The sequence below is a fragment of the Etheostoma spectabile genome, chromosome 12 (genome assembly GCF_008692095.1).
Source record: "Etheostoma spectabile isolate EspeVRDwgs_2016 chromosome 12, UIUC_Espe_1.0, whole genome shotgun sequence".
In the NCBI taxonomy this organism is placed as follows: domain Eukaryota; kingdom Metazoa; phylum Chordata; class Actinopteri; order Perciformes; family Percidae; genus Etheostoma; species Etheostoma spectabile.
In genome coordinates this window covers 15,910,701-15,925,468 of record NC_045744.1, presented here as the reverse complement: position 1 = coordinate 15,925,468, position 14,768 = coordinate 15,910,701, and the positions used below count along the sequence as shown (strand labels likewise).

The 14,768-nt window shown below is 39.2% G+C and overlaps 1 protein-coding gene across 1 annotated transcript in view; it reads left to right on the top strand.

Annotated features, from left to right (window-relative positions):
* cdc73 (cell division cycle 73, Paf1/RNA polymerase II complex component, homolog (S. cerevisiae)) overlaps positions 1-12,097 on the top strand; it is a 32,891-nt gene extending 20,794 nt beyond the window's left edge. The window contains exons 11-17 of the mRNA XM_032531851.1: positions 34-91; positions 1,522-1,557; positions 1,699-1,786; positions 9,138-9,299; positions 10,756-10,856; positions 11,373-11,514; positions 11,675-12,097. Coding sequence (XP_032387742.1) covers positions 34-91; positions 1,522-1,557; positions 1,699-1,786; positions 9,138-9,299; positions 10,756-10,856; positions 11,373-11,514; positions 11,675-11,711 — 624 coding nt within the window. The 3' untranslated portion in view covers positions 11,712-12,097. The remainder of the gene's footprint in view (positions 1-33; positions 92-1,521; positions 1,558-1,698; positions 1,787-9,137; positions 9,300-10,755; positions 10,857-11,372; positions 11,515-11,674) is intronic.
* Positions 12,098-14,768: the final 2,671 nt, after the last annotated feature.

The following is a 14,768-nucleotide window of genomic DNA, read 5'->3' as shown; positions in this document are numbered from 1 at the left end:
TTAATACGACCCTTGGGTGTTGTTTTTTTCCAGGAAGGAGCATCTGCTCGGAAGGCCCAGACCCCAGCGCTGCAGCCTGTCCCTCGTCCAGGTTGGTTAGATTCAAAATATCTACATCTTTCATGCATATGTCTGCTGCTTACAATGTTTTTGTTAAGGTTGCATAATGCTAATTTTTTGCAAAACATCCCAAGCTCCCATCATCTTATCTATTAATGCATTAATTTTTATTCTGAACGAGCAGGAAATATCCCTCTCCTGGATAAGGAAACTACAGTACATAATGTAACAAAGCTGATTTTCTTCCAAGTGACATTTCATAGAATTTTGGAAATGTGGGAAAATGCCACATTATCCTACCTAACAATCCAATACACTCTTTGGACAATAGCAGCTGTTACATTTCAGTTTTTGCAGCTCCAGAGGATTTCCTTTTGTGCATTACCATCTATCTATAAGATGTGCATATATAGGTAGACAAGGCAGGATGGTGCATTTAAAGCAATGTTATGCAACTATTTTTATCTATTTAATAAAAAAGCAGCTTCAAAATCATTTTGATTCTACACTGTCTTGTAAAAGGAAGAATGGTCCCAGCAAGATAGATGCCATGCTGGCCATCTTGCTGATGGACTAACTGGCTGACTATGTCTTGTGTTGTTGCACTTGCTTTATGTTTGGCTGTATGAGCAAAGTTGTGAACTCGCTAGTTTTTGATCATGAGCGGCAGTTGACAGCAGTGTTTAAGTGAATTGCACTCTGAAACTGTAGGGGCACTAAATCACAAAAAAGTCCATGTTACGCAATGTTTCTTGAAGGTACTGTAAATGACTAAAATGTCTTAACATTGTTTCAAGATAAAAGCAAATAAGCTTTTTTGTCACCTGGTTGTAGACTTTTGATACTTTACCTAGCAATGCTTCCACTTTTACTGCCAGTTTTTGTAAAATCAATTTGTGCCTTATGTAACCAACTGCCTCTGTAAAAGGGACATTTGGAGAGATTGAATCACGTCTGTTTTACTCCATAATACAGATACCGGCCCAGGATCTTCCTCCACCTTTTTTTTTTATTCTTGCAGAATATGTAAGAGCACAACAAAACATTATCGGTCTGTTTGTTGTAAGTGATGACCACCTGACTGGTTGACTGTGACACATTTGTCCTACAGCAATGATATAAATAGAGGATTTTAACTTGATAGACAAATATTTCAAGAAAGGAACGCAGAGTAAATGGTCTACATTTTGCCTCACGGGCATTCATTTCTTTGATTTTATTTTAGCTTTTTATTTGAGCCATTTTCATTTGCATGGCAGTAAATCATTTTTGATTGTCTGCCCAAATTTGACTGGGACCAACCCAACCTGTCCAGGCCCTAAACTGCTTCCTTGGCTCAGATGGGGTTTAGACAGAAGCTATACGGGTTGTTTGGGTCTAGTCATGGCTGTACTGTGAAATGTAATGCGCTCTACAAATGTGTTTGTGTACATACATTCTTCTTCTCTTTTTTTCTTCTAGTTTCACAAGCCAGACCTCCACCAAATCAGAAGAAAGGTACATTGGTCTAACTCAGTTTTTGGCACATAAAATACAGTATACTGTGATGTTATATAATGTAAAACCAACAAAGGCTGTCTATTCTGCCATGTAACTGCCGTTTATTTTTTTCAAGACCTGTTATGACTTTCCCAACAGGGTCCCGGACACCCATCGTTATCATCCCTGCTGCCACCACCTCACTCATCACAATGCTCAATGCTAAGGATCTACTGCAGGATCTAAAGTAAGTATACAGTTGCTTGTTTTAACTTTGTTTATTTTCTTTAAACTGCTCGCTGCCTCATGTAGAAGCACTAGGAATGAACATGTTTTTTTGTGAGGGGTTACATTTTAAATGGGTACAGAAAGTTGTAGAGTCACTCTGTTTTTTTTACAAGTCATTAGGCTTTTGCACTGTCAGGGAATACACACTTTAATTTGTATAACATGGTGAACAGAATTGGGCCCAAAATTGATATCTGTGGTACGTCCATTTTTTTTGTCGCCAAAATCCTCAGCTATTGTTAAATAAGTTGGAACTTTTAGAGACAGAGAATAAAAGTAAAAAAAGTAGAAGTACTGATTTAACTTCTTTACTTAAGTAAAAGTAACAAAGTACAGGCTTGGAAATTTACTTAAAGTATAAATGTAAAAGTAGCCTTGCAAATGACAACCATTGTTTATATACAAAGCTACCTGGACCACACAGATGTCACTAGAATGCACGCTGAGGAACTTCAGTGGACATGGAGAACATGCTGTTTATATGCCGTTGGCTACATTTTAAATGGATGTCAAAAAATAATATCAGTAACTCCAGTGAAATTATTTGAAACTTTTTAGTGAGGACTAGCTTAGGACTGGATTTAAAGCTGATTCTGGTGTCCAACTTTGCCCCAGGTGTGTCTGTCATGGACAGAGACAACTTCTCTCTGTTGATGCAACGTGCAACCTAGCTAACAGGTGAAGAAGACAGAATCACTAGCTAACTTACTTTAAATGTGCAAGAACTATAGACCAATACAACAACAAGCTTAAATAAACTGGCCACATAAGTTAGACGACTTACAGTTCTCAAAGACGCGCACACACACACACACAATCTCAACTGATTGTCCTCTGGACAGCTAGTCTTTCTTTTCTCTCCGTCTTTCTCCATGTAGCGCGCGCGCCCGCTTGCGGTGTGAGGCGTGTGTCCCCGTTATTCTCCAACTTGACAACCTCTTGTAAAAAACTAAAGTAACAAGCCAATTTTTTAAAATGTAAGGAGTAGAAAGTACCAATATTTTTGTTAAAATGTAAGGAGTAAAAGTAAAAAGTTGACACACAAAAAATAGTATAGAAAAAAAAAAAATCTACTTGAGTATAATAAAGTATTTGTTACTTCCCATCTCTGTTTGAATGTATTGTTTGGAAAACTAATCTTAACGCATAGAAATTTCTTTGGCGTTTGGTGATATTACATAATGACAACTCAACTTATAACTTGTGTTGTCCGATACATAATTTCATTATTGCTGTTAAGACCATTTACCAATATGAGTTTCTATGATAATCCTTCAATAATTGCCAATATATTGTGCATCACTACTTATTTTAGACTAACAAAAGGACAATGAACATAAATACATATTTGCATATTGTACATGACCCATTTCCAAAAAGGTGCTGTAAATACAGGAATTGCTGTTATTTACCATAACTAATGATTAATCTGTTGCATCTAACGTTATTATACAGCCAGTCTGCCAGTCTCTCTCCTTATTCTAATTGAATGAGAGATAGTAAAGCCTACAGCATGCATTATACAAACCAAGCACAACAAATAATTCTGGTTCCATATCTTTCTTTGTTTTTCTATAACATTTAATACGCAGCAATCAAAGTTTCAAAGCCATATGATGGGTGTTTCAACAGTCCAAAACATGACATCACCTTCAAATCAGTGAGAAGAGCAACAGGAAAAGGGACGAGCAGAAAACTCCAAAATCAGAAATACCAAAGTTGGAACCAAAGCTGATTGAGAAATTAGATTTTCAGTGCCTTGTAAGCAAATGTGTATTTTCTATAAAATACTGTAAATGAGATAAAGTAGTAGGGTTGTGCCGATGGACGATTGTCCATCTTGATGGCTGGCCAACATCATGATGTAGTGCCACCATTGTGATGCCACACCCCCACCCTGTCAGACACATGCTAATCCTAGTCACTGGATGGGAAATTGAGAACTGCGTCTGTCTTGAACTATTTCAATTTTATGTATAGTATCAATTCATAACAAGAGTTATCTTGAGATACTTTCCAGATAGAGTAAGTCTCGACAACATTCTATAATTTACACAGACCCAACAGTTCTAGTAGTTCCCTTCAGAGCAAGCAACAGTGGCAAGGAAAAACTCCCTTTTAGGAAGAAACCTCAGGCAGACCCAGGCTCGCACAGCAGAGCGTAGCAGGGCACCGCAGAGCGTAGCAGGATTTAACAGGGCATCGCAGAATGTGTAGCAGGACCATTGCGACAGCTGCAACCATGATTATGGAGCCTCCCTGATCCAAGGAAACATGCTGGGGGGAAAAGAACATAAGGACTCTGGGGAATGACTCCCCAGAGCTAGGTTAGTAACCAGCATTTCTGGGACTTGGATGCACACAAATGGAAAGATAATTTTTTTTACATAGCAATAGAGGAGCTCAGTGTGTCAAAGGAAATCCCCCAGCAGTCTAAAACTATAACAGCATAACTAAGAGAGACAGGTTAAAGAGGGAGCCTGGTCGGGCTGTACTGCCCTCCTCCCTCTAGTTTTATTATATTATTGATTATATGGTTAAATAATCTGACGATTAGAAGAGAAGGGTGCCATGTTGCAGCTATACACTTCCCAGGTTCTTCGGCAAAACGACTTGCAACTACTCATCCATAACATAAGCTTTTCAAGGAGAGAGTTTAAGTTACTCTTAAATGAGTGAGGTATTACCTTCGAACCAGACAGAAGCATGATTCACAGTAAGGAGCGATAGCTGAAGTCCTGGCTCCTGATTCTACTTTTAGAGACTACAATAAACTCTGAATTGCTGGAGGTAGTGCTCTAGTGGACAATAAGGCACGGCTCTTCAAGATAAGAGTGCTGATCTTAGAGCTTTGTAGGTCGGGGAAGGATTTTAAATTCAATCCTGGATTTTCAGGAAGCCAATGCAGAGACGCTAATACAGGAGAATTATGATCTCTTTTCTTATTTCTTGTCAAACACGCGCTGCAGCCTTATGGATCAGCTGGAGAGTCTTAAGGACTTTTCAGCAACCTAATGTAAAGAATTAAGAAGCCCAAACCCTAGAAATAACAAATGCGTGGACTAGTTTTTCAGTTTCTTTTTGAAAAGTGATGTTCCTAATTTTGGCAGTGTTACAAAGATGAAAAAGGTTGTTTTGAGTTGTTTTAGATGAGTGTTAAAGGATAAAATCCTGATCAAAAATAACTCCTAGTTTTGACAGTAGTGCTGGATGCCAGGGCATACCATACGAGTGCTACGTATACCCTAGACAACGAAGTTCTAAGTTTTAGGAGCCGCACAATAACTTCAGTTTTGTCGAGTTTAACAGCAGAAAAACGTAGGTCATCCGGGTTTTTATTTTATTTTCTTTTATGCACGCTTGAAGTTTAGCTAATTGTTGGTTTTGTCCGGCTTGATTGATAGATATAATTGGGTGTCATCCGCATAAACACTGAAAGTTGAGTGTTTCCTATAAATTGCCTAGGGGGAAGCATATTTAAGGAGAAAAGAATTGGTCCAAGCACTGAGCCTTGTGTAACGCCCTGGTTAACTTTAGCATATGGAGGATTATCGTTAAACATTAACAAATTGAGGATTGATCGGATAAATATGACTTAAACCAACTTAGTGCGTTCCTTTAATGCCAACTAAATGTTCCACTCTCTGTAACAGGATATTATGGTCAATGGTGTAGAAGCAGCCAATATTAGTAAACAAGTACAGACACAAGTCCTTTGTCTGCAGCAGTTAGATCATTAGTAATTTTCACCAGTGCCTCTCTGTGCTATGATGCTTTCTAAATCCCGACTGAAAGTAAAACTATTGCTATGTAAAAATCACGTAACTTATTAGTGACTACCTTCCAAGGATCTTGGAGAGAAATGGAAGATTAGATATAGGTCTATAGTTTTGCTAAGACCTCAGGGGTTTAGGGAGGTTTTTTCCAGGAGGGAAATTTTATCACAGCTACTTAAAATGACCGCAGTACATAACCTGTTAAAAAAGACATATTTCTCATATTAGTAATGGAGTGTTAAACCCCGGAAAAGCTTCTTTAAGTAGCGCGCAGTGCAATGAATGGTTGCAGTGGAAAAATACTTTTTTCCCTTTGCGTGCAACCTATTTGTGGGAAAAAAACCATCGCTTTGAGCAGGGCTGGATTGGCTGTAGGGATACATTCTCTCTCTCCCTTCAGTTGTAGCTCGCTCTACCTTCTACTAATGTTGGACACAGTGGTTTTCGAGCATGAGAGAGAAGGTTTTTAACGTGAAACGCTATCCACTAAGTTTTTCAACATACTGTGTGCGTGCATCAATAAGTAAGTCGATGAGGATGTTTTGTAGGATTATGAACGTACGTTAGCAACAGTAGTAGTTCTGAGGGGTGCTGTTAGTGCGCTGCAGAGTTATGTTTGTGTTTTATTGAATGCGTTATTCATGCAAATACAACCAAGAATGTAGTTAATCCCCGCAATGATGATATATTAGGTATTAAGTGCTTGTTAAACATTCCCTGTAATGCGATAGTAGATCCGGAAATGGTTGCTTTAGTGAACAGCCAATGATTTCTGCACCTCTTTGTATGTTTCCTTCTTTATCAATTTTTATTAGGAAACGCTCATCTTCAGAACAGTGTCTTGAACGACCCATTTCATTGTTTTTCAGGAGAAATGCACAGCCAGCATGCCAGTTGTCTTGATCCTTAAATACGGATCACCGTTAACACCCTTTTTCCAGAATACCTCCCTAATTGATGCCCTCTCTAATTGAACTCACCACTGCTATTTTTTTGAACACACCCTTTTCAGTAATCATTCAATTTCACAGAATCCACAGTATGCATGGCTGTCCTGTTGGGTTTTGGTTTTCTATACCTTTATTTACCCCCCAGAAACTTATCTGGGGTATAGAGTTTGAAATGTTAATAAAACCAGTGATTTTCTTGCTGCTGTGAGGCACTGCTATTATTTCGAACACAACTGTATATGGTTATTAATCTGACGATTATGAAGAGAAGGGGTGCCATGTCTGCAGCTATACACCCTTCCCCGGTGGTCTAGGCAAACGCTGCGACTCTTCACTCCCTAACAATAAGCTTTATCAAGGAGGAGAGTTTTAAGTTTACTCTTAAATGAGGTGACGGTGTCTACCTTCCGAACCCAGACCAGAAGCTGATTCCACAGTAGAGGAGCCTGATAGCTGAAGGCTCTGGCTCCCATTCTACTTTTAGAGACTCACAAGTAACTCTGAATTCTGGGAGTGTAGTGCTCTAGTGGGACAATAAGGCACCAAGAGCTCTTCAAGATAAGAGGTGCTTGATCATTTAGAGCTTTGTAGGTCAGGAGAAGGATTTTAAATTCAATCCTGGATTTTACAGGAAGCCAATGCAGAGACGCTAATACAGGAGAATTATGATCTCTTTTCTTAGTTCTTGTCAGAACACGCGCTGCAGCCTTATGATCAGCTGGAGAGTCTTAAGGGACTTTTTCAGCAACCTAATGATAAAGAATTATAGAAGTCCAACCTAGAAATAACAAATGCGTGGACTAGTTTTTCAGATTCATTTTGAGACGTGATGTTCCTAATTTTGGCAGTGTTACAAAGATGAAAAAAGGTTGTTTTTGAGGTTTGTTTTAGATGAGTGTTAAAGGATAAATCCTGATCAAAAATAACTCCTAGTTTTCTGACAGTAGTGCTGGATGCCAGGGCAATACCATACAGAGTAGCTACGTATATCCCTAGACAACGAAGTTCTAAGTTGTTTAGGAGCCAGCACAATAACTTCAGTTTTGTCTGAGTTTAACAGCAGAAAACTGTAGGTCATCCAGGTTTTTATTTTATTTTCATTTATGCACGCTTGAAGTTTAGCTAATTGTCTGGTTTTGTCCGGCTTGATTGATAGATATAATTGGGTGTCATCCGCATAACACTGAAAGTTGAGTGTTTCCTAATAATATTGCCTAGAGGAAGCATATTTAAGGAGAAAAGAATTGGTCCAAGCACTGAGCCCTTGTGTAACGCCATGGTTAACTTTAGCATACTTGGAGGATTTATCGTTAACATTAACAAATTGAGATTGATCGGATAAATATGACTTAAACCAACTTAGTGCGATTCCTTTAATGCCAACTAAATGTTCCACTCTCTGTAACAGGATATTATGGTCAATGGTGTAGAATGCAGCACTAATATCTAGTAAAACAAGTACAGACACAAGTCCTTTGTCTGCAGCAGTTAGATCATTAGTAATTTTCACCAGTGCCATCTCTGTGCTATGATGCTTTCTAAATCCTGACTGAAAGTAAACTATTGCTATGTAAAAAATCACGTAACTTATTAGTGACTACCTTCTCAAGGATCTTGGAGAGAAATGGAAGATTAGATATAGGTCTATAGTTTGCTAAGACCTCAGGGTTGAGGGAGGTTTTTTTCCAGGAGAAGTTTTATCACAGCTACTTAAAATGACCGCAGTACATAACCTGTTAATAAAGACATATTGCTCATATCTAGTAATGGAGTGTTAACCACGGATAAAGCTTCTTTAAGTAGCCGCGCAGTGCAATGGAATGGATTGCAGTGGAATATACTTTTTTCCCCTTTGCGTGCAACCTATTTGTGAAAAAGACCATCGCTTTGAGCAGACTGGATTGGCTGTAGGGATACATTCTCTCTCTCCCTGTCAGTTGTAGCTCGCTCTACCTTCCTACTAATGTTGGACACAGTGGTCTCGAGCATGAGAGAGAAGGTTTTAACGTGAAACGCTATCACTAAGTTTGTCAACATTACTGTGTGCGTGCATCAATAAGTAAGTCTGATGACGATGTTATGTAGGATTTATGAACGTACGTTAGCAACAGTAGGCTAGTTCATGAGGGTGCTGTTTATGTGCGCTGCAAGAGTTATGTTTGTGTTTTATTGAATGCGTTATTCAGTGCAAATACAACCAAGAATGTAGTTTAATCTCAGCAATGATGATATATTAGGCTATTAATGTTGCTTTGTTAAACATTCCACTGTAATGTCGATACGTAGATCACGGACATCTGATTGAGTCTAGACTTTACGGCAACATAGTTAAGTGAAAGTGGGTCAAGTAATTACTGCCCCTACCAGCAATCGACAGCATAGCCATGTAATACTGTCTATTTATAGAGGACATTTAAATGTACTGTATGTCTGATCGTTTCTATGTTAACTTTTAGCCCATAGTAGTATTTATGTAAATATTTTTTATTTACACAATGTTTTACTGTAAACACTGTCAACTGCCATTTTAGGGCACATCGCCCAACCCTTTAAAGTAGTAGTATTAATTTTGTTACCACACTAGGTTTGTCACACCAGAAGAGAAGAAGAAGCAGGGTATCCAGCGCGACAATGAGGTTCTGCTTCAGAGGCGCAAAGACCAGATCCAGCCCGGTGGTACAACACTGAGTGTCACTGTGCCGTACCGTATCATTGATCAGCCGCTCAAACTGGCTCCACAGGACTGGTAAGCATTCTGTTAATGTTTGCATGTAATTTACAGTTCAATTTATGGTTAATTAAAATGTTCCCACTGAACGGGAACCTTGTGTGGAGAGAACCAGCGCGGGCTGCAGGGTTGCCATAATGTCAGCATTTCCTACTTTTTTCTTTTTCTATTCTTTATTTATATATAGCCCAAAATTACAAATTTACCTTAAGGGACTCAGCAATCTGTACAGCATACAACACCCTCTGTCCTTACAACCATCCCTTGGGAGTGAGGAGGGATAATTCTCCCAAGACAGAAAGATGTATGAATAACCAACCTAATAAAATTACAGTATAGACAATCCATTTGACAAATATGATACATAATCTGAGACTTTCGTGTTATTCTAAGAATAACAAGTTACACTTGCTACAGCCTGTTTGCTTTAGAACAAAGCATGAAAACAGCTACATGTCAGTCCATACCTCAGATGGCTCAGCTTTTGACACCAGTGTCTTTGTGATTGAGTCATTGGTGGTTGACTAGCCTATATCCTCGACGTTCCACTTCCGGGTATGCTCTGGTGCCGCCAGAAATTCCGCTGGATGTCCTTTTCGGTCGAGTGTCTGTTACGTTCCGCTTTCTTTGTGTTGGCATTTTAAACTGATGGATTTATGAGGACTGAGGACTATGGTTAACTGCTCCTCAGATCTCTGCAGGGTAAATCCAGACAGCTAGCTAGTCTATCTATCCAATCCGAGTTTTCTGTTGCACCACTAAAACAACTTTTGAATGTACACATGTTCCACTAGAACAAGTTCCTTCCCGAGACTGTTTTACAGCAGCACCCTGGCTCCATCTGCCGCTTTGCGCAACCTAAGATGATTGTGATTGATTTTAAGAAATTGCAATAAACCGGAGCTTGTTTTTCTCCCATTCCAGAATGATGTGTGGACTAGCCAGACCTTCTTTCGCAGCGCTGTGGAAGAAGGTCTGGCACGAGTTTGACAAATGAGTCATAATTAAACATGCAAGATGTTTGAGAATTTGTATTATAATCTAATTGTTGCAAAACACTGGCCTCTTATTAGTTTCACATTTTTTTGGAGGTAGCACTGTTGTGTTTTGTTTTTTGTTTTGTTCATTTTCGCTGTATTTTCATTATTTTACACAATCGTAATAGAGTTACGCCTACATCCTGTCGACACAATCAGTTTGGTGTGTCTTGCACCAGGGTTGCCAACACCTCAGTCTTGCCTCATTATATTATAAAGAGCATTAAATCTAGCCGCTAAGAACGCAGTTCAAAGATATGTAATGTCACATTAAGCATTAATCCTTGATATGATATCAAGCAGCATTACAGCACCATTAATGGTGGCAGATGACTAGGTTTCATGTTAAATGTTTGATTCTGTATTTTGTATTCAACTGTTACACATAATGTCTCTTCACAACAACAACACCAACCAGGAATTGTGTGCTCCTGCAGGGATCGAGTGGTGGCTGTGTTTGTTCAGGGTCCTGCCTGGCAGTTTAAAGGCTGGCCATGGCTGCTCCCCGATGGATCTCCTGTTGACATTTTTGCTAAAAGTGAGTAATACAGATACTGTATATAAAGTAATTTTAATTCTGCTTGTTTTGTTTGTTTTCAGTTTTTCTCTGTCACCTGCAAATGTGATTTTAAATGTTTTCACCATTTTAAAACTAATCGATAAATTAAAAAAAAGTTTGAAGTTGGTTATGACATCTTTGTAAAAATAAAAAAACTTTACAGGCTGGATCTGAAGGTTCTGTGTAGTAGTTAAACCTAGCTGGCAATATCTGCTGTTGTGAAGTCAAGGCAACAAACTTGAAATCCGATTTTTTGCACTTTAATCAGATGAAAAACATAATTTAATAAAAATCTCAAATGCTAGAATTTGTTAAAGGTAATATCACCATGCAGCATGTTGCACATGATCGCCTGGTTGTTTTTGTTGCAAGCGTGGTTAAAAAGCCTTTCTCACATTATAGTGTTATTACGCCGGTTTTGATGGCTGCTTGTTTCCTTCCGCCCTGAAACAAAATTCATCCAAAAACTCGTGTGCATACATGTTTCCCCTCCAGTTCGAGCCTTTCATTTGAAGTATGATGAGGCAAAGACAGACCCCAACGTGCAGAAGTGGGATGTGACCGTCCTGGAGCTGAGCCGCCACAGGCGCCATCTGGACCGGCCCGTCTTCCTGCGCTTTTGGGAAACCCTCGACAGGTCTGTCCTCATTCTTGTGCACTTCTATGTATACTCATCTGTTTTTATTTTCAGTTCTACTGTTTCCATTTATTGTCGGTAGTACTTTTAAATTATGTTTAAAATTCATGAAGACATTGGCATTGCACAAACTCACCCTTCTTACCTTCTCTTTCCTCAGATACATGGTGAAACACAAATCTCACCTCCGGTTCTGAGCCCAGATCACAGCGTCCATCTCCAAAATTCCTTCAAAAGAATTCTTCAACCCTCCAGCTTTCCTCGGAGTCCACCTCTTGCACATGTAGCCCCTCACGTCGGAGCTGCCATTCCATCTTCTAACATGATCCCCATTGCAACAGGAGAAGCAGGACACGTTATCCAGCAGATTCCTTGGGGACTCCTAATGTAATGTTCTGGACACTAGAGAGGAGAATTCTGGGATCTTTGTGTTTTTCTTGTAATTATTTTCTAATGTTTTCGTTACAGTTAAAAAAAAAAAAAGTTTTATATAAAAAGGGCAACATACTGTAGAAACAATTGAAATGCGGTATTAAGAAAGACAATAGGGTCTGAGGGAGAGGAGATTTTTTTTTTTTTTTTCCTTCAATAGTCCAGAAAAAAATAATTGAATTCAGCTAAGAGAGAGAAAGGAAAATGACTCTTGGTACAAACAAAACGGCCACTGACTTTGAGGAAACGGACTTCCTTTACACTTATCTTTATCTTTTTGTTTTGGTTGTTTGTGGTCTGAATGTACATATATGATATGATATGATATGATATGATAAAACCTGTCGGATCCAAAGCTCTCTGAGCAGAGATGACATAGGTAAGTGATTTGTTAATGCTACCCTGCTCTGGCTCAGTGAGATGATCTCAGTCAAGCAGCACATCTCTTGGTAATGCAATGACCTGGTTAAAGTTGTTTTTCTCTTTGATGGTGTTGTGCTAGAGGTGAGAAATGATGAAAAGTGTTGCTTTAAGTCATCACATAAAAATAGACAATAAAGCCTCAGAGAAATGTGCGTGCGTGTGTGTGTGTGTGTGTAAGAGAGAGTGCAAGAAAGAGAGAGATCTGGCATCGTGGCTGGTGTGATCGCAGGTTGTCTCTTGTTTAGGTTTTATTGTAATATATGGGAATGGTGATGTTTAAGGGTGACTTGAGAAAGAGCAGTCCCTTCAGGAGAAAGGAAACCAGGCTGGGTTACCAACCTGGTAAGAAACTATGCCTAGGACCTAGAGTCAAGGCTAGGGGACCCTAACAATTCTAGTTTTTCTGTGTCAGCTATGTTTTAGTAATTTTACTATATGTAAATTTGATGGGGAATTAGAACCAGCAAAGTACATTACTTTACATTGCCAGGTGGTCAGAAACACGACTCCCTATGAATGCTAATGTTTCTCCATATGTACTGGATGTGTAAAGAGGGAACTGGTGCCAGATAATCAGATTTAACTAAACGTTTCATACAGGAATTTTCAAGAGCTGATTTTTATATGCGGCATCTAATTAATAATAGGAGGGTTTCCCTCTATTTTTAGTACCACAGAATGTATTTGCAACTCAGTTCACATCGGTGCTTTGACAGGAAGCTTATGTTAATCTGCCATGCTCTCTAGGCAGGAAGACATGTACAGTAGTTGCCATGGCCCTGTGCTTCTCAGGCTCCACACACAGACGTGAGGATTCACAGAGACCGCTCTAGAAGTAGAACGCTGACTGGCTTCCTTCCCTCCATCTGCTGCCCCCCACTGCCAGGCAGGCAGCCACTTCAGCCGGTCCGAGATTCCCATCGCATTGCTAGAGGTATCGACACACTTTGGAAAGACTGCGGGACCATCTTTGTGTGCGTGTGAGCGTATCTCACACTCATGTGAATAAATATTTATCTCGTGAATCTAACTTCTCGCGGGGGCAGCCAGCGCTTATTCTGCGGCTGAAAGATTAGTGAAGGATAAAAGCATTTTTAAAGCCTATAAAAACAATAAAAAACAACTTTTCAGTTAAGTTTGGTTCACAGCTTTTTGTTGCAAGGTCAGGATGAACTTTAGACATTAAGTCTTGCTGTATTCTAGCATGTACTCTCTATCATGTCTTTGTCATGAAAGGCAGGCTGGCTGCAAGGCTTTTGTAGCAAAACCTGAATGGGTAGCCTGGCTACATTCTTGGTAATTATTTTCCAGCTTTATTCGGATGTTTCTAAAATGAAGAGTAATGAGTGCTTTATCAGCACTGCTCAGTCCACACAATGGGCTGGAACAGGCAGAAATGGCTGGAGGCAATGTGCACAATTAAAGGGACAAAATACAATGAAAGATTCAAGATAATCTTAAATCTCAATATCTTGAAAATTTCAAGATATTGCAGCATATGTTTTCTTGGACTGAACTAGACAAAAGCATTCATTATGTCAAGGTCTTTACTCCCTACTCAAAAAAGTATATTTATTATATCCTTCAGCTCACGTTTTCACTTTGCTGCATTGATATGAGAAGAAAATCTAGAACGAAGGAAGGTGTAGTGCGGCTAGACGGATGATGAACGAGAGAAAAAACAGACAAGTGAGCTTCCCCGTCAGTCTGCGAGGGCAGGACAATATTGGCAAAGCAGATAGTGGAGAAGGAAATCAATACAGGCCTCTGGAGCCTGAGGGACTCGCACACCAAGAAGGACAAATTGTATCCAGACCTCAGTCCTCTTTTATAACATCCAACTGTTTGGCCCTGCCTGCTTCACTTTCTGAAGTCACTCTCAGCAGAGATGCAGTACTCTTTTTAGGTCAGTAATTTGTTCTGCCAGATTTTGATAATGTCCTGGAACACAAATTGACTCATTTGTTGAGCGATCCTGGCAGTGCCACAGGAAATGTCGAGGCTTAGAATTGAAAATCTAGTAATTGGACGACTAACTCAGTAGAACATGCTGAAAATGTCAAAACTTAAACGCAGAACATGATCATTTCCAGTGAATGCATTTTATATTCACAAGTCAGAGAAAGATTTCTTGGCCTCGGCAGTTAAGTATAATATATGTTGTCCTTTAGCATTGCTGCTGTGTTACTGTATCTGTCTGCAGCTTTACAAATTATAAACTGTTAAAATATGACTCCGGTTATAGTAAAGGTGTGTCAAAAGCAGGCAGATCACAGTGTAAGTAACATTTATTATGTAAAACAAACGTTGATTTTACGTTTGTGAATGTGTATTTAGCTATAAAAGGAAATTAGTCAATGTTAGTGACAATTGCATGTTTCTTGATAACAAAAAAAGAG